The following is a 25,658-nucleotide window of genomic DNA, read 5'->3' as shown; positions in this document are numbered from 1 at the left end:
AGTTCTGTGCACCGCACGTTCCTTGACCAGGGCTCTCCAGGGCCACCTTCTCACTCATCTGACCAACCATCTGGTGAGATCATTGAGACAGAAACAGCCAGCTGCAGGACACAGGGGCTACCACCACAGGGGCCAGGGGGCCCAGAGGCCCAGGGTCAGCTGGCACCTGCCACCTTGTGAAGGGGTGCAGTTGCTCTAGAGCACCCATGACTCCCCCCACCCCATCCCAGAGCCTCCCAGGACAGGAATGGGCAGCAGAGCCCGATTTCACGTCCACACCACAGAAAGCTGTGCTTCCGGGATGGGCCTTCAGGACTCACCTTATGACCAGGAAGCAATGGGCTCTGTTCCCAACTGCAAAGTAGTCGGCCGTGGTCACAATATCGATCCCGTGAGGGAAAGTGCCCTGTGGAGAGGCAGAGCGGGAAGAGCAGTCTGCAGGTGACCTCTGATGCTGCCCTCTGGGGAAACAATGACCCCAGGTGGGACCACATCCACACTGCCCACCTGCCCACTGCAGCCACTTGCCCGCCACCCAGGCTGGCCTCCCAGCAGCGCCGACATTGCAGCCTCTCCACCATGCTGGTGCGACTGACCCACCCTGCCAGCAGGGGTGGCACCCATGGCAAGGCGGGTGCTCCTGGCCCTGCACCCAGACCAGAGCCCAACCTCACATGGCCTCCAATGGCGGGACGGTGACCAGGGAGCCACCATCTGGACCACCCCAGCAGCAAGGAAGGCCGCATGAGCTGAGGCCAGATGGGGAGGTGGCACCTCCCCACGCCCCGCGCCCTCTGGCACGGCCCCGCAGTCTGCAGGTCACCTCTGATGCAGGTGACCTCTCTGGGGGAACACTCCAATGTCTGGAAACAACACAATGATGAAGCCTCGACCTAAGGTAGACCGCCTGGCCCCGCTGACCACAGAGGCAGCAGGGGGCCTCCGAGCACGTGCCGGCCAGGCGGCACAGAAGGTAGACAGCCTGGCCCCGCTGACCACAGAGGCAGCAGGAGGCCTCCGAGCAGGCGGCACCACAAGGCTCCCTCCTCATGCCCAGCAGGTCCTGGGCCAACAGGGGTCCCGACCCGCCACAGAGGAGCACCAGGCAAGCATAGCCTAAGACAGCAGGCGTCAAGGATCCACACCCCAGCCACCTGCTGCACACTTGAGGGAGACAGAGGGTCACTGAGCGCCACCTGCATCCAAGCACCACAGGACACGCACCACAGGGACGCACATGCAGCCAGCGCCAGGCACCGGACCCTGAGGAACGCGATCTGGGATGTGAGTCGCCAGGAACACAGGCTACTTATCACCATGGAAACACCCTACAGCAGTGCCCTGCTTCTCAGGCTCCAGGGAGGCCACAGGGCAAGGACACCAGACATGGCCCATCCGCAGTCCCAGGGACAGGGAGGTGCATCTGGCCCCCAGGAACAGCTGCTCCTCCACAGGGCCACCGTCAAGACCCTGCACTACCTTCCACACCACCACTGCTGCCCAGCACCTGGTCCTCAAAACCCACGTCTGAGAACAGGGCCAACAGGCCTGAACAACAGCTCAGCCAGCCTCCCTGCAGGGAGCAGGCAGACGGCGACCTGAGCTCGGCCAACTCCTCCGAGGCTGGGCCAGCAGCTGGGGCTGGTGCCATCACCAGGGCCTCCTGGCCCAGGCCGCTGGTCTGGCCACAGCACATGCTCCACAGGCCCACACCAGTGACAGGGAGAGAGGGCCACTGACCAGGGGAGGCCTGCAGCTCACTCTACAGAAGACAGCAGGGCAACTGGCAGCTCCCAGGGCAGTGTCCACAAGGGTCCAGGGCCAGGTCCTACCAAGGGCACATCATGTGATGGGGACAGGGCAGGCTAGGGGGCAGAGTCCCTGTCCTACCAGACAGGTCCCCTCTCCGGGCTTCCTCGCCTGCGCGGGGCAGCAGGGGCTGCGTGTGGTGAGCCATAGCACGGGGCCCTGACTAGGAGCATGTACCACGGCGCAGAGCCTGCTCAGCACAACCTGCCCAGGACCCCAGGGCAGAGGGGACCCCAGGGTAGAGGGGCAAAGGTCTCCTCCCTCAGGGGTCCACCCCAGGGAGAAGTCCCAAAGCCGAGGAGCCTGCTTCTCATCCACTCGGCACCCTCCCATTCCCACAACCTCACTCCACGCCAGGGACTAAGCCGGCTGCTCCAGCTCTAGTGTCCCCACGGTAGCCGCCTGCCACTCAGCAAGGTCTCAGCCACACCCAAATGTCCCCTCAACATGAGGGACGCAGCCTCCGAGATGCATGGCTTTGCCATCTCCCGGGACTGTCAGCGCCCGGTCTGGACTCGCTGCCCGCCTGGCCCAGGAGTTTCCCCACAGCTCCAGGAGCATCCTAAACCTTCTCGTCCACCCCATGCTGCCCATCACACCTCTGACCCTGCCGTCCAGCTGCAGCCCCACTCCCAGCCCAAGGCCTGCAGAGTACGGCAGGCAACGCCACCCCAGGGCGACAAGCACCTCCCTGCCTGGCTCAGGACACCCGTGTAGAACCCTCGATCCTCTGCATCCAGGGGTCAGCTCGCAGCCAGGGCACTGGAGCAGGTGCTGGGCATAGGCCCCTCCCTTCTGCCTCAGCCTGCAGAACCAGAGAAGGCCAGACAGCACAGATGAGGGCAGAGTGACCAGCTGCAAGGCGCAGCTCCAGGGGGGAGCTCCCATGTGGGGCTCTGGCAGGGGACCCTATGATTTGGCCCCAGCCCATAGCACCATAAACTCAGTGGCCCTGTGGTCACTCAGGTCTGGGCCCCACTGGGCTAGGGCGCCACCTCTAGGGAGAGACATCAGCACCACTGGGGGTCACAAGAGGGCCAAGAGGCAGACCAGCCATGCCTTCAAGGGCTGACCATGGCAGGAGGCCCAGAGGAGGTCAGAAGGAAGAGCCACTGCTCGCTGCTGCCAGCTAAGGCAGTGCTACTGACTGACCAGGGAGGGACGGAGATCTCGGCAGGCCACCTCTCTCAGCAATGCCAGCTTAACCCAGGCTCCGCCATCCAGGACCGCATATCACCACAGGCTGGTGCCAGTGCCCACCTCTGGGCCGCCCTGGCCTCCTGCTTCTTCCTGAGATGCAGGTGCCTGCCAAGGGACACCCTCACCTTTCGGTCTCCTCAAGGTCATCTGCCGACCTCCTCACCCAGAACTCGGGCATCTCAACCGAGACCACTCCCCGCTCCCCACACAGCGTGCCCATGCCCGTGCAGGGCCTGGCTCCGGCACCCTGCCCTGTCCCCCACCTGCAGCATCGCCAACACCAGAGCCAGACGCACCTGTCCACCCAGCTTTCCTCAGGTGATTTCTCGCAGGGACCCTGTTCCCATTCAGGTTCGTCCCTGCGGCTGCCACTCGGCCCAGGCCCCGGCCCGGCTCTGGCCTCCGTCCCATTCTCCTGACACGCCTGACCACAGGCCCCAGAGCCTCAGCATCTCTCCCACTCTCCTGGTGAGGCTGACCTGTGCAGGGTCAGGATCAGAGGACAGAGGGCACAGTGCCTGTGTCCCCAGGGCAGATGCAACACCATAAGCACCAAGGGGCAGTGGGTGCAGGACCCCAGGCAGTGAGGCCAGCTGACGCCGTGTGCTCCAAGTCACCACCACCACCCTGCAGCTGCCCCGGGAGAGGTCTGGAACAGGCCCTTCTTCCACATCCAACAACACAAGTGCAGGGCATCCAAGGTCCCCACCTCCGAGAACGAAGACATGAAGCAGTCTTACCTGTCGACCCACGTTCTCCTGGAAGGCAGCCTGTGGGGCAGAGAGAAGAAAAAGCGGTGAGAGGCCCAGCCGCGCACAGCCACATCCGCTGGACCAGCCCCGCGACTGCTGAGCCGAGTCCCACCCTGGGCGACAGCCCCCAGGTGGCCTGTCACCATTTCTGTCCTGGAGTGCTTCAAAACCACAACTCAGGGATCCAGTGCATAAAGTCAGTCGTGTCCTACGACGAGCGGCCATCCCAGCAAACGGCTTCGGGTCGGAGCCCAGGTTCAAGACCCAGAGGTCAGCACAGAAGGAGCCAGCAGGCCCAAAACACCTTCTTTTCTAAAATTTTTCTGTTTTTTTAGCTGTAGACGGATAGCATACCGTGATTTATTTATTTATTTATTTTATGTGTTTCCGAGGATCGAACCCAGTGCAAGGCAAGCCCTCTGCCACTGAGCTGTGGGGACTCTCAAGGCCACAGCCCATCAGTCACCGGTGTTTGGGGCTGCCTCCTGGAGGGCACCTGCCAACACCACCTGGGGTCACCCTGGCTGGGCACCTGGATCCCGCAGGCCACACAGTGGGTCTGAGGAGGTCCCAGGTGAACTCGAAGTCCAATGCCTCCAGGTGGGTCCCTGGGAGGTTCCTTTCATCGCGCCCTCCCAGGCACGGCCCAGTGACAAGGACACCTCAGCTCTTCTTTGTCACCAGTGGGGCCTGAGACTCTTGCCAAAGCATCTGGGGCAGCATCCTCTCTCATCAGCTGGAGACCGGCAGAGCTGGAGCAGACCGGGAGCTGGAGCAGCCTGCCCCACGGCCTTCAGCAACAGGTGCAGCCAGAGGGCCACGCAGGAGGGCCGGAAGAAACGCCCTGCCTGGGCGGGCGCCCCCAGAGCACCACCGCAGGGCACCCCCGGGGCGAGGGATGGGACACGTGGGCAGCTCAGAGCAGTCCTGGGCAGTGACACCGGGAGCCTGGGACAGTGTTCAAACACCCTCCCAACTGGAGGCCACAAGCACTCTTGTGCCCGATCTGCAAGGGTTCCACTGAGTGCATCAAAGAAAAGGACAAAAACCACCAAGAGGCAGGCGAACAGACACAGCTCCACTTCCACAATGTGAGGTTTCAAACGTTCAGCATCCTGGTGACATCATTCAAAGGAGGTTCCGTGGAAAAGCACAGGCCCCAGGTAGTAAGTCAGTCTTGGAGAAGAGCCTGGGGTCTCAGCCCCCTAGGTGAGCTGACCACAGCCATCAGGACAGTGTGCAGTGAGAGGCGGCATACATGGCTGGTGGCACGCGACAGGACAGACGGCTCAGAACCCCGGCCAGAAGCAGAAGCAGAGGAAACAGTCATGAGCAGTATGGGGTGGCGGGCCCCAGAAAACACCAAGATGAGGATGAGAAGACGGAGCACAGTCACAGCCGTAACCGCCATCCAGAGACCTGGATAGCCCAGGCGACACCGAGAACGTGAAACTCAGGAGAACACAGTCCAGTCAGAACTGGCAACGGACCCGGGCAGGCACCACTGACCAAAGGCGCCCCGTGACCCACAAGACCTGCCAAGAGGCTCGCCTCTGGTGTCCACGCTCAGAGAGGACAGGCAGGCAGGACGACACACGCAGAACAGACACATCCTGCAGGGGTGACCCCCAGCTGCACGCTCGCTCGGCACTTGGCGAGAAACAAGAACCGCACTCTCCTGTAAAAGCCCAGCCCTGGCTGTTCACAGGGCTCTGTGCGGGAGCTCTGACTCCTGGCGGCGGCTGGTGGTGCCTCTTCACTAGAGCCTGGAGACACAGAGAAGGGCCAGGGGCCACCCGCTGCTCCCCTCCCTGCTCAGGAGAGGACAGGGGCCCTGAGGTGCACAGCAGGACCAGGGCCACCCACTGCTCCCCTCCCTGCTCAGGAGAGAAGCGACAGTCCTGGACCAACAGACCTCGGAGGAACACAGTGGTGTGGGCGTGGTCGCCCAGCCAGGGTAGCCAGGGCCTGAAGGTCAAGGCTACCAGGGCATGGCTGGCCAGCCATCAGGGCCTCGGGCCCCGGCCTCATTCAGGAGCCAGCTCCACCAGCCTTCTCACCCTCTAAACCCGGCACCTAAGCAGGCTGGGAACCCGCCTGGAGGCCACCATGGCCTGGCCTAGTGCATGTGCTGGTCGAAGCCTGAAAAACCACCCCAGTGTGCACCTCCTTCAGGGAGCCTCCCAGCAGAGTGGACCTGGGGCCCTCAGGGCAGCAGGGCCTGGCAGTGCTCGGCAGTTCTCAGCGCCAGAGGCTGGCCACAGGAGCCCAGGGGTTAGGGAGGCAGAGGAGCTTCCTGGTGTTCAGTGGCCTCTGGTGGAGAAGGGTAGAGACTGGGGCCACAGACCAGTGCAGGCCAGCAGGGCGCCCAGGCTTGGGCCGGCCTGTCCCACGGCCAGCGTGTGTGCACAGGTGCTTGTCTGTCCCTCCACATGCATTCACATGTGTGCACTACCTCCTCCCTGGGAGTGAGCCACCAGAGCGCACCACAGCCACAGCCACCACCCATCAGGCAGCAGCCCGGCACCCACAACAGGGCCCTGGGCACACCACGTGTGGTGCTGAGCGCTGGGGAGCCACGGGTGGCCCAGCTGGGGGTGCCACTGCCATCCACTCTCCTTTCATGGCCACAGCCCCCATCCTGAGAAGAGGCCACTGCCCATGCATGGCAGAGCGGGAAGAGACTGATCACAGTGCTGCCCTACAAGCTGCTGAAGCAACTCTGCTGTGGATTTTGGTGACAGTGTCAGTTCCAAAGCTAAGGAGTGCTCCACCACTGCCCTGTGCCCATCTTCCTGGCTCCCCACCCCCCACCTTCCTGACCTTCCATCTCTCTAACTCTGCTTTCCCCATCTTCCTGGGCTTCTCCGACTTCCCCAGCTGCCCCCTCCCCGCTCTCCTTCCCCCTCTCCCCTCCCCCTCCCCCCCCCCTGGGCTGGGCGGCCTTGTGTGCAACATGACACTGTCTCCTGTGGTGCGGGGACCCTGCAGTCCTTCTCGGCTGGAAGAACTGCCCTTGTTCCAGGTCTCTTTGCAACCCAGCCTGGCAGGAAGTAGCCCTTCACGCCCTGCTTCACATCTCGTCCTCCGTGACCCTTGTGGGGCACAAGCACCCTTCCACTGATCTGCTGAAAACCCCAGGGGAGCATGTTACAGGGGCCGCCCGGCAGGCCTTGCACACAATCTGGTTCTCGGTCTCTGGGAGGTCAGCTGCATCGTGCACTCCTCCACCCCCAGACCTGAGAGAGGCGGCCCCTTCCCCACAGGCCCCCAGAGCTAAGTGCCCACCCCCATGGAGCAACCCATGCTGGCAGCCGTGGCAGGGAGCACAACTGTCTCTCATGCCTCGACCAGGCTGAAGCCAGGTGCACACGTGGAGAGCTCCGGCTCCGGGTCCCTCGCCCACAGCAGCCTCACAGCCTGCACCTCTGCGAGGCACAGCCTCTCGGTGGGCGCCTGGACCGGTCAGTGTGGGAGGTGACTGCACTCTCCCCAGCCTGTGAGGCACCCAGCGCAGTCCTCCCAGTCCCAGCTTCCCCACCTGCCACCAGACGACCTCACCACTGACGGCACCCACAGGGCACTGACCCAGCTCAGCAGGCTCTCTACACAGGGGTCCAGAGGACGTCCCCCCTTGGCAGCCCCGGGAGCCTCTGGAGAGCCTGGGGCTCGCTGCGACCCAGCCCACGTGCAGAGGAGTGGGGCAGGGGGGCAGCATGAGTCGGGAGGGGGGACCAAGCTCCCCTGTGGGCTGCGAGGCCCCTCGAGCAGCCGCCAGAGGCTCAGGGACGGCTCCTCCTGGGCCAGGAGGCCCCCAGTGAGGGCCCTGCGGTCCCCGCAGGCCAAGTTCACAGGACCTGGCCGTCCCAGCCCAGTCAGCATTGGCCTAGTGACACCCACCCGGTGGGCTCAGGGCCGCCCAGGAAGCCAGTGAAGAGGTACCCTGCTCCCTGCAGCCCCACCTCCCTCCCGGCAGGAGCAGCTGGGGGCCGGGGTGTCAGACAGGAGGCCCTGTGCAGCCTGCTGGCTGCCAGGAGAGGAAAAGCAGGGACTCACCGAGGCCGCTCTCCTGCAGTTCACATCTCGATCAAACACAGTGGAGATGACCAGTGCGCTGAGGAGAAGAGGAGACTGATGAGAGAGATCAGGAGCTGCACGGCCCCCCCACTGCGCGGCCCGCCCACTGCACGGCCCCCCCACTGGGTCTTCACACGGAACCTCCGCGAGGGCAGTGCCGCAGGTCTGGCACCCGGCCACCTGGCCTTCCTCTACTGGTCCCTTGTCCCCTCACAACCCATCCGTGGTCTCAGGGGCCAAGTGAACATGACCCAGCCCCATTCTCCGTGTTGCCTGGTTGTGCGTGGGCCCCCTCCCAGGCCTGGTGGCAGCTGTGCGGCTACCCTCTGGCTTCCACATCTGGGACGCCTCCCTCAGGTGTCTGGGGCAGGGACTGTCAGCACCCATGGTCAGGTCAGGGCCTGAAATGGGCAGCAAAGTGGGCCTGGCAGCAGCGAGAACCAGCTGTTCTGACCTCAGCAGCACCTTGCTAGGAGGAGCCACAGGCCAGAAACGAGCAACCAGGCAGGGACTCGGGACACAGGGCCACCCAGAGCACCCCCTGGGGCTAGAACAGAAAAGAATCGGGAGGGAGACGGTCTCCTGCAAAGAGGACAGACCCGAGCCAGGAGGAACTGTGACGGGACAACAGAAGGGCCCCATGGTGCAAGGTATGGGCAATAAAGGAGGCGAGACAGCTCTCCCACAGAAGGCCTGTACCCCGTGAGCATCAAAGAAGAGGCTGCCAGGGTAGGACCCCCGAGGACCCCAGCGCTGCGCCAGGACCTGAGGGGCGCCCCTGGGCCAAGGACTGTCAATACTGGGGTGGGTCTTTGGGAGGTGGGGCAATGGTGGGAGTGGCCCTGGAAGGACCTGCCACCTCCTCCCACTGCCATCAGGATGCTCTGTGCCACCCGACGAAGCAGTGGAGAGCCAGGGCCCAGGGTGGGCTCCGCCTGGCATCTCATGGCCCTGGCCTGAGCCCAGCAGCACAGCAGGGTCGCAGGGATGGAGCCGACGAGCCTGCCCAGGGCAGGAGAGCAGGCAGGAGTGTCCCGGGGACCCCCATCGGTACCATTTGTGAAGGAAGGACCACCCCCTTCCAGCAGACACCGCAGACCCACGGTGGCAGGTGCTTGAGGCCCTCGGCCCGAGGTGCCTGCAGCCCGCCCCGGCCACCCCACACACGTGTCATGGGGACAGAAAGCAGGCAGCAGGGGAGGGCAGCACGGCCAGGAAGCAGGGGTCTGCTTGGGGTGGTGGAATGTTCTGGAACTGGGCCGTGGCCGATGGTGGCACAGCTCTGCACACTGAAAGCCACTCGGCAGGACCTCTAACAGGAGTTTCACGGCACATGTCCCGCACTGATGAAAGTGACTCGAGGCGAGGAAAGATGGCAGTCTCAGGGCTAAGGGGCAGAGGAGCCAGAGGCGCACGTGCAAATCACCCACGTGGCCGCTGCTGCTCAGGGGGCTGCTCAGAGGGGGCCTCGGGGAAGGGGCCTGTGCCCTGGGCACTCCTAGGTCCCCAGGACCCGGGAATCGGGGCCTGGAGAGCAGCTGTGACTCAGGATGAGAACTATCCACAGTGATCAGCAGCTGGACGTCGGGAGGCGGCTTCTGGCCTTGGGAGCGGCCACTCACTACATGGAGCTCTAGCTAAACGGAGGGCTGCACCAGCGTGACCCTCTAAAGCCTCAAGGCCACACATCAGCTGCCGTGAACACCCCGTGCTTGGGATTTCCCTCCAAGCACGTTCTCGGGAGCAGGGAAATTTACCACCTTACATCCCAACAGGAGCTCTGCATTTTAAAATCCATAAAATCATGTTTTCTAGGAAAAAAAAAATTGACCAAGAACTTCTGTTCTTCACTAGCCACTGCCACCAAGAAACAGGCTCCGGCCTCACCCTTAGGGTCACACTCCTCACGGCATTCTTGGGCCTCCCTGTCCGACCACTGTACGGAGCGACTCTGTGAACCATGGAACCTAGGGACCAGTGAGGACAGGAGCCTCCAACCGCCCGTCACCCCAGCAGGCCTGCCCAGTCCTTTTCCAGGCCAACGGGCACCGGTCATCCCAGGGGGCGGCCTCAGCTCCTCCTCGGTGCCTAATGTGCCCCCAGGGCAGCCTGCACCTGGGAGACTTGCCCACTGTCCTCTGCAGCCCACTTGTGCTGGGCTCGAGGCCCTCCCCGGCCTGCCATGGCAGGGCAGTCTGTGTCAGGCAGGAGGACCGCTCCTGCCGCAGCCCCTCGCTTCAGCAAGGCCAGCGAGGATGCCCACAGGAAAGGGAGACACGCCGTTCCACTGGGCAACGGGAGTCCAGCACTCGGGAATAAAGAGTCTCCACCACCAGACTGACAATCCAGGCCCTGCTCACACTTCTTCAGGCTGGAGCTACTTCTTCCTCACTGGTCTGCCTTCCCCCAGGCCACGACAGGACCCACGCGCTCCCTGGTGATACAGCCACAGGTGCGGCCTGCCGGCCACACCCAGCCAGAGAGGGGTGCAGCCGCACATGGGCTGGCCTCTGGTCAGCGCTGCCAGCCTTTGCCCGGATGGCAGTGCTCTGCCCTCTGGGAGTCAGGCCACTGGCAGGATGAGCGAGAACAAGACGTAGCTTTGAGCGACGCTTGCCATTTCCTGATTTTCCAGGACAATCTTGCCCTCAAGGAAGAGATCCTGCTGAGCCAATCACCAGCCCCTCGCAGCCCACGCTGCCCAGCCGGTTTGCCGTGGTGGAGGCAAGAGTCAGGAGCTGCCCCTGGCACGGGCGCAGTCCTGCGCCTGGGCGGGAGCTAACGTCAACAGGAGGCTTGCAAAAGAGTTTCAGGTGAGGAAATCGCTGGGCGGTGACAACCAGAGCAGCCTGGCAAGTGTGGCATCCGCTTTCTTTCCTTCTGCAAGCTGCCTCTGGTCACTGGTCAGGAGGGATTTCTAGACAGTGCACAGCGATCCTCGGGATCCCCACTGTGCCTCTCGGGCTCCGCTTGGCCTGGCCAAGAGGAAGCCCCCTTCATCCCACACAGCACCCGTCGTCTCTAGCTGACCCTGCTCAGGTGAGGAAAGGATCCCCAGGCAGTCGACGCGGCCTGAAAACACGAACCCGCCCACCTTCCCAAAACAGGCCACGTGCGCTCACACAGGAAGGCCAGAGCGGCCGACCCAAGTCTGTGCAGCAGTCGGGGAAAATGAGTCACGGCTCTGCCAACTCCCTGGAGGACACGCATGGGCAGGGCCCCTCGTACTCAGGCCTGGCCCCAACAGGACATCTGTTCCCTCAGAGGACCGGGTGCTCATCCCACTGTCAATTTCTGCAGGATCCACCAAAGGGTGTGAAAGTAGAGATATGGAGATTCTATCGTGTGCCAGAATTAATGGGGTTAAAAGCTGGTAATTAAAACGTGGTCACTCGTGAGGAGCGAGGAGGCCTGGAGGGGCGCACCCCGACCGATACTCGGGCAGGCACAGGCTCCTGGGCAGGGCGGCTGGTGGCAGGCTGCAGCTCACCTGGCACACCCTGACTCACAGCCTCCCCCGCCGGATGCCTGAGTCTAGATAGGCCAGGGCGGGCAAGGCAGCTCCCTCAAACCTGCTGAACCAGCCTGAAACCTGCAGGGCGCAGCTCCCCAGAGCGCCACTGACCCGGCCAGGGCAGGTGCAGGCAAGGGGGTCAGGGCCCTTCCCAGCAGGACCTCCAGGGGCAGCCAGCATTGGCACTGAGGCCATGGGGCGGGGGCCAGGACTGCGGCTCCCTCTGTGAGAGGCAGGCACCAGCTCATCAGCACTCCTTCAGCTTGGCCTGGAAGTCGGCAAACCAGCCTCCACTACAGAGAACAGGAGGACCCAGGGGAGCTTCTACAGACCAGGCTGGACACGCTGCACACCAGCCACTCCCGTCTGGAGATCCAGGTCTTCCCCAGCCTTGCGCCTGGGCTGTCTAGTGTTGGCCCAGCCGAGAAATCAGCCTGGAAGCCACTTCCAGGCCCCAGTAGCAGCCACACTCTAGGCCACACCTGCCCGAGAGCCCCACTCGTCCCCCAGGACAATCCGCCACACTCTGTGCAGACCAGGCACTACAGTCACCACAGAACCCAGATCTCAGAGGTCAAACCTGCCCCTTCTGGGTAACAGAGGGCAGCCCTGGAGTCAAAGCTGCCCATTCCCTCTGCAGAGTGGAAACTCCTCACCCGGCTCAGCTCCAGAGCACGGAGGCATCTGGGGCCTGAGAATACAGCCGGGCCGGAGGCCTCAGAACCCAGTGACCCTGAGCTCAGACCACAGCACACAGAGGCTGGGAGACTCTACCCAGCCATCTCCCCACACCCATACCCAGGACCCCTACCACCATCCAGAGACCACCCCCAACCCCAGGACACGTGCCACCACCAGAAATACCCACACCCCTACCAGGGACACCACCACCACCTGGCACACCCACATCCCCACCCAGGACACCCACCACCGTCTAGATACTCACTCCGACCCGCGACATGCACCAGCACCACGGATACCCCTCCCCTGGGACACCTATCACCGTCCAGACACCCACACCCACACCCACACCTGGGATACCCATCACCACCTGGGATGCCCACTCTCCCACCAGGATACCTACCTGGGCACCTACCCAGGACACCCACTCCCCTGTCTGGCCCCACCCCCACCCAGGACACCTGTAGGGGTGCTGGCCCTGCTGGCCACCACACCAGCCCCTCCCTGTCAGTGCACATATCAGCCCAGGAAGTGAGGGCCAGACTCTGGAGTGCTCCCGCCCTCCTGCAGCTCCAGGCACCTGGGGGTGTGGGCTCCAGGCACTACACCCCCAGGCTGCTGGGCCTCCCTGCCCGGTGCCACCACACACCTCTGCAGCACACCCAGGCCCGGCAGCCACCTGGGCCTGCTGAGCTGAACTCCAGTACTTGGAGCAGCTCCGGCTTTCTGGTCTTCTAAAACCACCGCCCTGCTCACCGACGGGCACCGTCCGTGCAGCACCGTCCGTGCGGCATCCCGGGGCCCACCACACCCACGCAGCGGGCTTTACCTTGCGATGGAGGTCACGAAGGGCCTCAGCTCCTGCGGCTCGTAGGCTCGCGCGAAGGCCCAGCACACGTAGCAGGCAGCGTCCCTGACATGGGCACCCACGCTGCAGGCGCCCCGCTTCTCCTCGTAGGTCAGCGCCTTCAGGATCACGGGGACAACTGGGCAGGAGACAGACAGTCAGCACGGCTACATGGGTTGAGGACAGTGCACGGCCTGGACAGGACGGGGCTGCAGGGGAGCACAGGCCCACAGCCCGTGCTGGAAAGGCCCAGGCCTCAGGAGACGGCCCCTCCCGGCCTCCAAGAGCATGAGGTCGGGAGGTCGGGAGGTCGGGAGGCTGGCAGGCAGTCTCGCCCGGCCCAGGGGCCCGCCGTCACACACGCAGCTGCACAAGTGCCCCTGGGAGGATCCAGGGCACTGGGGGCACTGCATGCCGCGTCTACAACTTTACCTACCTGCCTCTTCCGTACGAGGCTCGTGTATTTCAGCACTTGGAAAAGGGTATGTTAGAGACACGTACGTTAATTAAAATACGTTTATTTAAACGTTTAACACACTTACTTTATAATTAAACCAGCTGTCAATTTTTAAAAACCTTCTGAAAGTAACATTAGGGAAACGCAACAACAACAAAAAAGAACCTCAAAAAACTTTGGTAACTCAAAGATTATCAATTTTTTTCAAAGTCATGTCAAATGAGATTTTCTGAAAGACAACCCAAAATGGACAACTACGCTGCCACAAAGAGTGACAGACAACTCACAGAGAGACAGACAGCTCGCAGAGCGACAGACAGCTCGCTCGTTGTTTGGGAAACTAAAAAACTAGAAGCGCTCGACCACCATGCCAGAGGGGGAGGAGCCAGTCACGGCCCTGCATGACAGGGGCGCAGGGCCACCCAGACGGCCACACCCTCGACGGGACACCCAGCAAGTGCACGCTCCCTGGCAGGACGCGGCCCCGCAGCCTCCACAGCCGCATCTCCATGACATGGCAGGGGGAAGCCGGCAGCTCCCAGACCACCTGGCACCCAAGGCAGCCCTCTCTGGGGCAGATGGCCCTGGTCCAGGGCAAGGCAGGGCAGGAGGCCACGACAGGGGCCCGGGCACACCGCTCGAGCCACGGCCACGTAGCAAGCCGCAGGGTGACCATCAGAGTCCCCTCTGCCTCTCTGCTCCGAAGAATTTTTTATTCTACTTAAATCACAACACAAGATGAACGTGATTTCATGCTTTTTGTGCATATTTTTATACCAATAAAATAGTGAAATTTATAAACTTACCTAAAACTACATAAAATCAGTTAATTTCAAAATAAATTCACTTTGGTTGTATCTGCTTCCACCAGGCAGGAGAGCCCCACAGGACAGGCAGTGGGCAGGGCTACAGGCTGCAGGAGGCCCCTCACCACAGCGTCAAGGTCACCCCTCCACAGACTCGCAGCCAGACACCCACATGGGGCGGGTCACAGCCCCTCACCGGAGATGGAGCCCCCCAGGGGCTGCTCTGGCCAGTGGCCACACCATCCCCTCAAGCCCAGTGCAGGGCTGGGCAGTCACCCAGGCCAGCCACTCTGGGCGCTCCACCTCCCCTCCCAGAGCCTGCCCACCGACAGCGGCCACTCCCGCTCCGCTCGTCCTAGCAGGGGCCATGGGGCCACACAGGCTGCCCCTCCCAACTCCCTCTTGAGAGCACTCGACCCCCACCGGCTGCCCACCAGCCTTGCGGCCCCACCGCCAGCCACAGCCTCCAGGCCCCAAGGACCTCCACCCTAGGAGGCAGCACCAGGCAGACACACCGAGCAGCCAGTGGAATGAGCTCTGCTCCTGAGGGCTGCCGTGGCCACCAAGAGCCACGCTCGCCTCCCAGGAAGCCGGCCCAGCGGGCGACCACTGCTGCTGTGGCTGGGGAGGTGCACCTGACGGGACCAGACCCCGGTCCACCTGGAGGACCCCAGCCTCTGTGCCATGCTGACCCACTTCTGTGCCGCAGGGCAGGAGTCAAGGGAACAAGGACTATGGAGCCTGACGAGCCGAGGCACTGCGGTGGGCCACCTCGTGGGTGCAGACCGGGGGCATGGCTCAGGGCCTCAGATGGCCGAGTGTCAGCTCGGGCTCCGCAGGATGAAGCTGGGCCCCCAGCAGGCGGAGGGCAGACCCACACTCACACCCCCACACCTGGGAGCACCACCCGCCCCGGCAGGCGCGGCCCCCTTCCTGGGCTCTCCACCCCGGCTCTGTCCCCAGGTGCAGGGAGTGGTGCCCTCATCTCTGGCTGGTGAGGGGCACTGAGGAGGGTCCACTTCCGCCAGCCACATCAGGTGACAGCCGCTTCTGCGCCCAGTGTGTCCACTGTCAGCCCTGCCCACCAGTGCTACCTAGCAGAACCCCAGCTGGTCTGCTGCACCCCAGTCCAAGGAGTCTGCACAAACCCGTGCTGCCGTCCTGCTGAGAAACCCAGGGCCTCGGTAACACCACAGCCAGCTCCAGGGTCCGATCAGCAGCGCCCTGGGCCTGCCAGCCCCCACGCAGGGCGGCCCGTGAAGGCGGGTGAAGGCGGAAGCTCTGCCCATGGCGCTGGAAAGCTGAAGAGTGACAGCAATGACTAATCCTCAATGGGAAGAAGGGACCCCACTCGGGCTCTGGTGCACCTCAAGGTGGCAGCCGCAGCCCGGCGAAGCAGGTGTCAGGCCTGCGTCCCCACTCCTCAATGGGCCCTGCCACCACCTGACCTGGCTGTGTCCAGACTGGGCCAGGCAGGGGAGGTGGACATGGCACTCGCCAGGTGGGCTCACAGCTGGCCCAGAAACCTCGGCCCCAAGGTTTTATATGAAGTCCCCGTCAGAGAAGTTCAAAAGCACACAACTCCTTCCAGATTCAACAGGTTTAAAATAAGGAAACCATTCGAAAGCTTTGAACAGACCTTCCTCCTGGCTCCAGTTACACACTGCGAATGCCTGTCAACTGTACCACGCACCCCAGGGGCTTCCTTTTGGCAAGGGAGCCCAGCCATGTAATTTAAGCACCCTTCCCTCCAGACAGCATGTCATGTGTTCAATGCCAACTGCCCAAGGAAAAGCAGCCTCCAGGGGAGAGGAGCTTAACCCTCAGATCCCCACATGCCCACACCAGGGTCTGCAGAGCCTGCAGGCTCCCAAGAGCACACGGCCTCCTCCTCAGAGGCAGAGACAGCCTGTCCTCAAGACCACACCACAGGGACATCCTCCGAGCCAACGAGCTGCGCCAATCCTAAAACAAGTCAAGCCCCAGGGCGAGTGCGCTGTGTGGGCTCCGCGCACAGGGCTCGTGCAGATCCACCTTCCACTGGACAGTGAGGAACGTGCAGAGCCCAGCAGCAGACAGCAGAGGAAAGCATGGTAACATGGACACCCCCACACAGCAAGGGAAGCGGATTGTGGACAGGGCCCTGGGCAGGGGTGCTGGCCATGGTCAACCTTGGGGACTTCACCTCCCAGACCCTGACCCACTTCATCCCACAATGGGGCTGCATGTGGGCCACACTCAGGTCCAGGAGCCCATGCAGAGCCTGAGCCCAGAGAGCACCAGCTTCCCAGAGCAGGTGTGGCCACTGCCACGGAACCTGCCTCTTGTACCAACAGCCATCATCCCGTCCTCAAGAATGCAGTCCAACTTGCTCAGAAAAAAAATGCCCACACTGAGTTTGCTGGGGGCAAGAGGAAATGACGGACAGAAGCCTGCCCACAGGCCTCTGGGCTCCCAGGCCCCGCTGCAGAACTGCCCCCGAGGCCCCCGCTGCCAGCGGCATGGCACCCGTCACCAGGCAGGAGGGGCGAACCTGTGTGTTCTGCCTTCAGAGGGCCAGCAGCCCCACCTGGCACCCAGGGCACCTGCCCAGCACACCTGGACTGCCAAGCGTGCTCCCCATCGGCGTCACTGGCTCTGCCCTCCCCAGGGGCCTCAGACACTGTGGGCATGGTGCAGTCACCCCCAAAGCCCCAAGCCCACTCTTGCTCCATGCCAGGGGCTCAGCCCCCTGACCAGGAGTTGAGAGACAAGGCCCCTCCCAGCCACACGACCCCAGGACCCCACGAGTACCCCACAGGGTCAGGGCTGCCCCTGCCACGGCCAGACATGGCACATGCGAGCCTCGGCGAAGGCCTGCCCTAGAGAAGCGCAACACAGAGGCGAGGTCTAGCCCGAGGACAGGCCCTCGGCCCTCAGGAACACCTGCAACTTGCAGAGCGAGCCTGGGTGATGACAAGGAGCAGCCTGTGCCTGCCTCCCGCCATGTCCCCCAGGGACAGGGCAGCTCCTGCCACACCACACCCCACTCGCCAGCCACAGCCTAAGCCAAGCCGGCACCAGCTCCCAGTGGCTCAGCCAACTCCCAGGAAGTGGTGAGACATACCAGGGACCCACACACCGGCCTGCTGTCCTGCAGCTGGAGACCAGGTGCCATCTGCCCTCCAGACCTCCAGCACACTGCCCGCCTCAGCAGGGCGGCTCAGGGGGCCTCTGCACTCAGACCCCCCAACCTCAGAGCTGCTCCTCCAGAAGTGAGACGGGGACTTCAGAGAGCACCTTCCAAAATCGCATTCAAAAACACTAAGAGAAACGATGATCTCTGAAAAGGCCAGGCGTCTGTAGTCCCAGCGACACGGCAGGCAGAGGGGGAGGATGGAAGCTCCAGGCCAGCCTGGCCCCTTTGCAAGGCTCTGAGAGAGAAGTTAAAAGGGCGGAATGAGGCTCAGAGCAGGCACAAGGGCCTGACAGGAGCTCGCGGTCTACCCCCGAGTGGACGGCAGAGCCCATGCACACACACACGTGTGCAGACCTGGAAGCTTCTGCCCCAGCCTGGACACTGTCGGTTCCACGCGACGTCGTGGGGGGGGCAGAAGGCCTGCTGCACACGTCCGCACAACCTCCCGCGCAGCTACAAGTGTGAAGGTGTTTAACAACAACACGACCAACAGAAGCTGAAGTGAGGACAGACCCCCGTGAGAAGACTGACTGCTCACCAAGGAGGCAGAAGACTGACCACTTGGGCTCAGATGGGCATGCAGCACGTGTGCCCTGGACTGCTGCACGGGGCAGCCCTGCAGAGCACAGACTCCCCCAGGCACCCACGCTCAAGCAGTGTGGGGAATGGCGTCCTGCAGTCACGGCGTGTGTGTCCCTCCGGGTCCACGGCTGACACTAGGCCCCGCCTGCTGACTTTGAGCAGGGCCGTGGGTCCCGCGGTGCACTGTGCTCTCAGCATGAGCCACGGGCTCAAAGGCACTCATCCGTGGGCTTCTGGCTCCCCGCCCCCCACCCTTCGACTCTTGACCCAACCGGCTCAGAATCCCAGTGATGACCAAGCCTAAAGGTTCTGAAAAGAGGGTTTGAAAACTTCTGGCAGCAAAACCGGACTGTGTGACACCGGGGCTGTTTATACCCCCAACCGAGAGTCCTTCTGCGGACTCAGCATGCGTTCCGAGCAGACCATCAGCGTCCCCACTGTGGCAGGGCCCACACCTACCAAGGTGCTCAGAACACTGCAGTATGACCAGAGGTCTCCCGGAATCTGGGCCTCTCACCCCAGGCCTCTGGACGGACCTATGGACAGCAATGCCCACATCCGCGCCAAGCAGCAGCGGCCTCCACAGAGGACCGGCTCAGGACCACCCACGCGTCTTCCTTAAAGACGGTCAGGGACAAAAGGCAGTGAAAGGCGCCTGATGACGGGGAGCAGAGCCAAGGTCTGAACAGAGGAAGCAGGGCCCGGGGCTGAGAGCCCAGGAAGGAGGGCACCACGCTCCCCAGAGGGGGCCCTGCCTCTTACCCACACACCAGCCCTGCCGGCCCTCACCCCGGGGACACCTCAGAATAAGAGGACACCCCACAGCAGACCTGACGATGACTGGCCTGAGGGAGGCCAGGGCATCACAGGGCCCCCAGCTGGCTGCCACCAGGCCCACCTCAGCAGCAGGCCCTGGCCCAAACCAAAGAACCCCCAAGACCTGGCTGCTTCTCCTCCACGCTCAGTCACAGACAAACGGACCCTGATATCCACGGTGGGCGTTCGACAGCCCCACGGGCTCTGTCCCCCGGCGGCTGGCCAAGGTCAGCAAGGCATCCAGGGGAGCGATCACAAAGCCCTCAAGGAGGAGAAGGATCAAGCCCTGCACAACTGCCCGGAGCACAGGGCACAGGCCCTCCTGGGGTCAGCTCTGCCCACCCGCGCCCTGCGAATGCCCGCGGAAGGCCGCTGCCACTTCCTTGTGCTCACAGCCAGAGCACCACTGGCCTTGGCCACGTGGCTGCCTCCCACTGAGGGACATGGCCAGCACCCTGGGCTCAGGTTGGTCTGGCGACCTCTCCTCAGCAACCGGATGCTCCTCACCAAGTCAACGCCCCCAGGAGACGCGGCCAGCTCCTCCCACCTGTCCGCCATGTCCCGCTGACTCTCAGCTACCCCAAGGCAAGAGCCTGTGGGTTCCTGCCCCCAGCCACCACCACTCCACCAGAGGGGAAGCTCGGCGAGCCAGGCGTGCCCACGGGCAGGAGGCGCCCTCCGGGAGCATGGGTGCACTCCTCAGCTTGCCCGGGCCGCTGGCCCAGAAACACCCAAGCTAATGACAGAGGATCGAGTGCAACAGCTTGAAAGGAGCAAAGCGTCCAGGAGGATTAAAGGCTCCTCCCGGAAGTGAGGGCCAGCTCTGCCCTGACTCACAGCAGTCAAAGAACAGGGCCAGGTACGTAAAGGACACTGAGGGGCCAGCACACATGCACAGGTGGACCAGGGGCACTGAGAAGGTGCTGGACACCACAAGTCACCAGGGGTCATGCGAGTCGAGGCTGCCACAAGGTGCCCTGTGCCCTGCCCCGGCCAGCACCACTGTGGGACGGAGCTTGAAAACCAGGCGGAGCTTGAGAGCTCTCCAGCAATCCCACACCCCCGAGAGGACAGAGGAGCCCAAGGGCGCAGGCGGAAGGAATGGGCCCTCCACGGCAGGAGAGGCCCAGCCTGGGAGCCCTGAGGCTGGGGACCCCAGCAGCATCCCACCTGAGAGCGCTGAGCCCAAAGTCACCGCTGAAGACCTGAAAGCACTGGACAGTCCCCAGGTTCCCCGCAGGTGATGAGAGTGCCCCCCCGGGGCCCAGCGAAGCCGTGGCAGTGTGACCTTGCAGGTGCTGACCTCCTGAGCTGCCCCTACAAGGTGGCCTGCGGCGACTGCATGTGGAATTCCACACTGACTCCAAAGAGGAGCAGTGGCCTTCAACGCGCTAGGGGACGGGCCCAAGGCGCACCTCTCCAGGGTGCCGAGCAGGCAGGGCGAGCAGGGGCCTGGCACAGGGCGCAGCGCCCGCTGGGACTGAGGAGGGCCGGGAGGCCGAGGGGCCTGTGCGTGCAGCAGACCTGCCCGTGGGCTCGGGGAGGAACCATGCCCAGTAGTGATGCCCAGAGAGACCACGGAGCTGGGCCTCCCTGCCACCCGAGGGGACAGTGAGAAGGAAGCTCTGTGATGGCAAAGGGGTTTCCTCACACTGCCCGTGCTGGTGCCCCCAGAACTTGGGCTGCCCGGTCAGTGGGATCCTGAACAGGGCAAGACCCCAACCCTTCCTGGCTCCACACAAGTGAGGGAGGCACCCTCATCAGACCTTTCAAATAAGTTTGTTAAACTGCACGTGAAGTATCTTAATAAAAGATGAAATTAAAAACGAGCCACATTTAAGAAACCAGCAATGACCAGTCAATTGGGATATGTTGACATACCCATAACCTACACATCACATCACATATGATCTGACACCTTACAGTATAACAGCACAGGTACACACGTGTAGATACAGAAAACGCTACTGACATTAAAAATGCAATGTTTGGCGTTGACAAAGGAAAAGACCCAGCAGACACAAGAACCTGGTGAAGATAAAGAATGAGCAGAAGGAACTGCAGAAAATACAAGTTGGAAAGAAGAGAAAGAAAACATGAAGAAAAGGGACCAGAAGTCAGAGTAAGGACCTGCATCGGTCCCACAAGGAGAAAACAGAAACACAGGGATCCCAAAGAATGAGTGATGGAGAACTTTCCAGAAACCATGACAGCTGTGAGTCAGACACAGAAAACCTAAGCACATAACACAAGGCCAACAGAGAACCTGCATCTGAACTCAGAGTGGGCTGCAAAGCTCCGCGCAGAGCAGGAAAGCCCAGCAAGGAGGGAGGGTGGACGGCACCTGCCCCCAGGCTGTATGAGGAGCGACGGTCAGGGAACTGCCGCGGCGGCGTCTACCAACACACCTGAGTCGAAGGGACTCGGAAAAGCCACAAGAGGTGAGACTGTCCCAGAGGAGAGCTCTGAGATGCAAAAGGACACCACGGACAAAAGAAATCCTGTATCTGTGGAGAAAACACTAAACAAACGGCGTCTTTAAAAACAACCGTGTCCAGTGTTCAGTAAAAAGAAGCAGAACTTGACAAATGCAGCCCACCAGGTGAGGGGGGCACCGCGATCCAGGGTGGGCAGAGGTCGCCTCTGACGTCAAGCATCCACACACAGCACAGGGGTCGCCTGGGAAAGACGCTGAGTGTGGGCTCCAAACCAGCACACCACCCTTTCCAGCCAGTGCTTTTCAGCTGGACAGTGGGGCCTTGGTGGCTTGATGCCACTGCTTTGTGGGCTGGGACCCCGCAGCTCTGAGGCTGAGGTTCTCTGCTGCCTGAGAACGGGCAGTGGGCACGTACCTCCCCCCACTGCAGGGGGACCATGCCCAGGCTTCACCAGCCACGTGGACCCCCCCACAGACGTGCAGATGCACCACGAGCTCTGGACCCACATGCCACACACACACTCTGGGAGGTGCACGTCACCAGCGCGTGTGTATGTACACCTCTCGCTGTTCTGTGGTCACACTGGCTCGGCAGTGAGAAAGACAGGTATCCTTTTGTGTGTGTGGTCTTAAGCCATGATTTGGTCACCTGGGTCAGAGTGGCCACCAGCACCACACATTTAATGCTGGGATTGGAGCTGATAAAGCCTAGGACAAACGACCAGTCTCTGCACGATGCCAGCCAGGGGAGGTGGCCCACCTCTCCCAGGGCGATGACCTCCTACCCAGCGCCACCTTCTCTTGGAACCGCGAGAAGGCGCCTGCCTGCCAGCCAGGCAGGCTGCGAGGCCCCGGCAGAACCCTGTGGTGTGTGGGATCCTGAGGCCTCAGCCAAGTTTCCCAGCCCAAGACCGGACTCAGGCTTCCCCTGAGACAAAGGCAGCCAAGCACCCAGGACCAAGGCTGGCCACCAACAGGGAGAGGCTCCCCTCACTCAGCCAGAGGTTCACGAGGATTCCAGAATTCCCCTGCTCAGGAGGGAGGAGCTGCCCGCAAGCCACACTCCCCACTGCTGCGGGCCCTCTTGTCACCCCCACCTCTAGACAGCCAGCTGTACCCCGGGGAGGGCCCTGGTAGAGGGCACCGCCAGCCCCACAGCAGGTGAGCCCTCCCAGAGCTGCAGGGTGCAGGCCTCACTCAGCAGCAGAGGCCAAGGCCACACCCTGGTTCCAGGCAGAGACAGCAGCTGAAGTGACACACAGCTCTGTCCGTCAAGGCCAGTGTCCCTCAGGGTTGCAGGGGCCCCCGCATCTGCAAGACACAGGACTCACTCCTGGGCTCCTGCTCCAAGAAATGAGAGAAGGGGAGGCAGGCCTGGCTGGTGGCTTTGAGTAATCCCAGGACAGTGCCTAGGGTCAGGGCCCTCCCTCAATCCAGCCTCAGTCCTGAAACTTGGTAAAAAGGGAAGAAAACCCGGGAAGGAGAAGAGGGACCACAGAAGCCCCAAACCCAAGGAGGGGGGAGGGAGGGGAGGGGTCCCTGGGGAATGGGAGCTGTCACGTGCAGAACCAGCTCGAGACCAGCACTGGGAGCCGGGGAGACTGTTTCCTTGGACAGTCTACTACTGTGGCAATTCCCATTGGGAAAGAACCACAAACCAAAAACCCTAAGAGACGCCATACTCAACAGGAAGGGAGAAGCAGGCACGTGGACTGGCTCAGTGCACCAAGGAAAGGCAAGACACAAACCTGCAGGGCCTCGGGAGTGGGTCCCAGGCCTTCGGGTGACCCCTCTTGGCAGGCGCCCAGGACACATGTGAGGCCCACTGCAGGCCCCAACTGCCCTGCTCACCCCGGCAGCCTGGAACCTGGTGGAGACGTCACCCACCTCCCACATCCCGAGTCCCCAGGCCCAGCCCCCAGGCCTAGCCGTGCCACAGGGACGGAGCCTGTGTTTCAGGGGTCCTGAGACACACCCAGTACGCGGTACTGGCCGGAGCCACAGAGGACAGGGTGTCCTGAGTGTCCCTCGCTTCCCACACTGCAGGAGGCAGAGGTAAACAGAACCAGGCTCGGGCTGCTGCAAAGCACTTTCACTTCCTCTTTACCTTCCTCTGGATGCAGTGCCCCAGAAGGAGAGAGAAGAAGTGGAAACCACCTCGTGGACCACTTGAAGGTCCAAAGCCCAAGGGACTCCTTCCTCCTTCCAAGAAGTTCCGTCCAGGAGGCAGGTGTGGAAAGTGGCTCCTCCGACCTGGAGGAGGCCCACGGACCCTCACACAGCAGGACGATACTGCCGAGGGCACTAAGGGCTCTCGCCCCAGCACGGCGAGCCAACTGCAAGGCCACCACACTGTGCCCAGTCTGGGCCACCTCCAGAGCACAGCTCAGCCCTGGAAACCAGGCCCATGTGGCACAACTGACTGGACAACCGACGTCCCGCACTCCAAGGCTCCTACAGCTGGACCATGCTCAGTGAGGGTCAGCTGCTATGCTACCCAGTCCCTACCTAAGATGTGACCACCTTGGTCAGAAACCTCACAGCAAGACGCAGAGAGTCGAGCACACACCCAGCAGGCTGGGCCTCAGGAAAAACAGCAGAACAGGACTTTTTCCCCCAAGGCACAAGCTTCAGGGTCAGAGAGGACAGGAGAGGTAGCAACAAGGTCTAGGAGGCTGGGCACACATAGGTCCCAACACCCCAGGCCACGTGAGTCCAAGGCCTGCGACAAGGCAAGCTCAGGCCTCCTGAACACCCACCCCGACACGAGACAGACGGACCCCTGGACCCTGGACTCGGTCACGGAGGGCCTGGAGCAGCAGACAGAGCACACTGAACAAGGAAAAGCTCACAGGGAGGGCAAGTGCACAGGCTCGGCACCCACCCACTCCTGCTGAGAAACTCAGGAATCAAAAGGGAGCACCCAGGGGCTGGGGTGTGGCTCAGCGGTAGAGCGTTCACCGAGCACGTGCGAGACGCTGGGTTCCATCCTCAGCACCTCATAGAAATACATAAATAAAATAAAGGGGGCTGGGGATGTGGCTCAAGCGGTAGCGCGCTCGCCTGGCATGCGTGCGGCCCGGGTTTGATCCTCAGCACCACATACCAACAAAGATGTTGTGTCCGCCGAGAACTACAAAATAATAAATATTAAAAAATTCTCTCTCTCTCTCTCTCTCTCTCTCTCTCTCTCTCTCTCTCTCTCTCCCCCCCCTCTCTCTTAAAAAAAAATAAAATAACATAAAATAAAGGTATTGTGTCCAAATACAACTAAAAGAATTTAAAAAATAAAGCAGCAGCAGCAGCAGCATCCAGAAGGGTGTGGTGGCACACACCTGTAATTCCCATGCTTGTGAGGCAGAGGCAGGAGGATCGCAAGTTCAAAGCCAGCCTCAGCAAAAACGAGGCGCTAAGCAACTCAGTGAGACCTCTCTCTACTAATATACAAAACAGTGCTGGGGTGTGGCTCAGTGGTCGAGTGCCCCTGAGTTCAATCCCTGGTACCCCCCCCCCCTGCCAAATAAAAGAAGCCCCCAGAATGCTGGGAAACTGGATCCCCCACAGCAGCCCCAGAGCTGAGGACACAGAGGGGACAGTGATCCTGCAGGCTGGGCTCAAGGACATCCCCGCCCGGAGGGTGGTAGGAAGGGATGCAGGCAGGCCCAGGGGATCCTGAACGCTGCCCAGCTATGCACCTCAACCCCACTGAGTGCAGACCCCACCCTGAAAGGAGAAGCGTAAACTGAGAGTCCAGAGCAGCCCACCTGAGCATCAGGAAGTGTGTAGGGTGGTCGGATGCAGGAGAGGCTGTGTGGGCCCCAGGAGCAGCACCCAGCAGGGCAGAGGGCCCCAGGAGCAGCACCCAGGAGGGACGGGGAGCCGAGCGGAGGCTGCCCTGGGGGAGGTCAAGAACACAGCACTGGAGCAGAGGGAGGGAGCGCTGGCAGCAGACTCCAGCACCAAGCTCACCAAGGGAAGGTCCAAGGGAGCCAGGCAGGGGCGCGGGCACAGACCTGGCACCCCCCGCCTCCACGCAGGTCTGGCCAGCACAGAGCCTGTGGCCTCAGGCACAGGACCTTTCTGCCTTGCTCTCTGAGGTTGCCCACCCCCCCAGAGTCCTCCCAAGGAGGCCATGCTGGGACACTGCTGGACCCTCCAGAGCAGCTGGGTCCTCAGTCCCACCCAGTGACCTTGGCCAGTGCCCAGCTGTCCAGCAGAGCCCTGCCCAAGCCCCAGACCACAAGAGCAGGAGACATCAGGAAGCAGTGGGTGTCTCAAGCCACTGAGCTGCAGGGCCTGCCCACGCCAGGAGACAAGAGGACAGCAGGGAGCTGCTCTGTCATGGCAGGACTGTGAACGGCTGTAACTGAATTCTAGGGCCAGGCAACTGCAGGAAGTGTCCAAGAACTGGATACAGAGACAAGCAAGTGGGAGCACAAGTCTCACACCGGGGAGAGCAGTGACAGCGTGCCCTCGGGTGTCTCCGTGCCTGCGGTGCCCCA

General features: G+C 62.2%; 1 protein-coding gene across 2 annotated transcripts in view; it reads right to left on the bottom strand.

The window, feature by feature from the left end:
- The window catches only part of Tbcd (tubulin folding cofactor D), a 118,216-nt gene that overhangs the window by 29,556 nt on the left and 63,002 nt on the right, over positions 1 to 25,658 (bottom strand). For both annotated transcript variants that reach the window (XM_077800606.1, XM_077800607.1), the window contains 4 exons: positions 12,863 to 13,019; positions 7,818 to 7,875; positions 3,750 to 3,779; positions 321 to 406 (listed from right to left, as the gene is read on the bottom strand). In XM_077800606.1, the coding sequence (XP_077656732.1) occupies positions 321 to 406; positions 3,750 to 3,779; positions 7,818 to 7,875; positions 12,863 to 13,019 (331 nt within the window). The remainder of the gene's footprint in view (positions 1 to 320; positions 407 to 3,749; positions 3,780 to 7,817; positions 7,876 to 12,862; positions 13,020 to 25,658) is intronic.

The sequence above is a fragment of the Urocitellus parryii genome, chromosome 7 (genome assembly GCF_045843805.1).
Source record: "Urocitellus parryii isolate mUroPar1 chromosome 7, mUroPar1.hap1, whole genome shotgun sequence".
NCBI lineage: Eukaryota > Metazoa > Chordata > Mammalia > Rodentia > Sciuridae > Urocitellus > Urocitellus parryii.
This window is presented reverse-complemented; position numbering and strand designations above follow the sequence as displayed.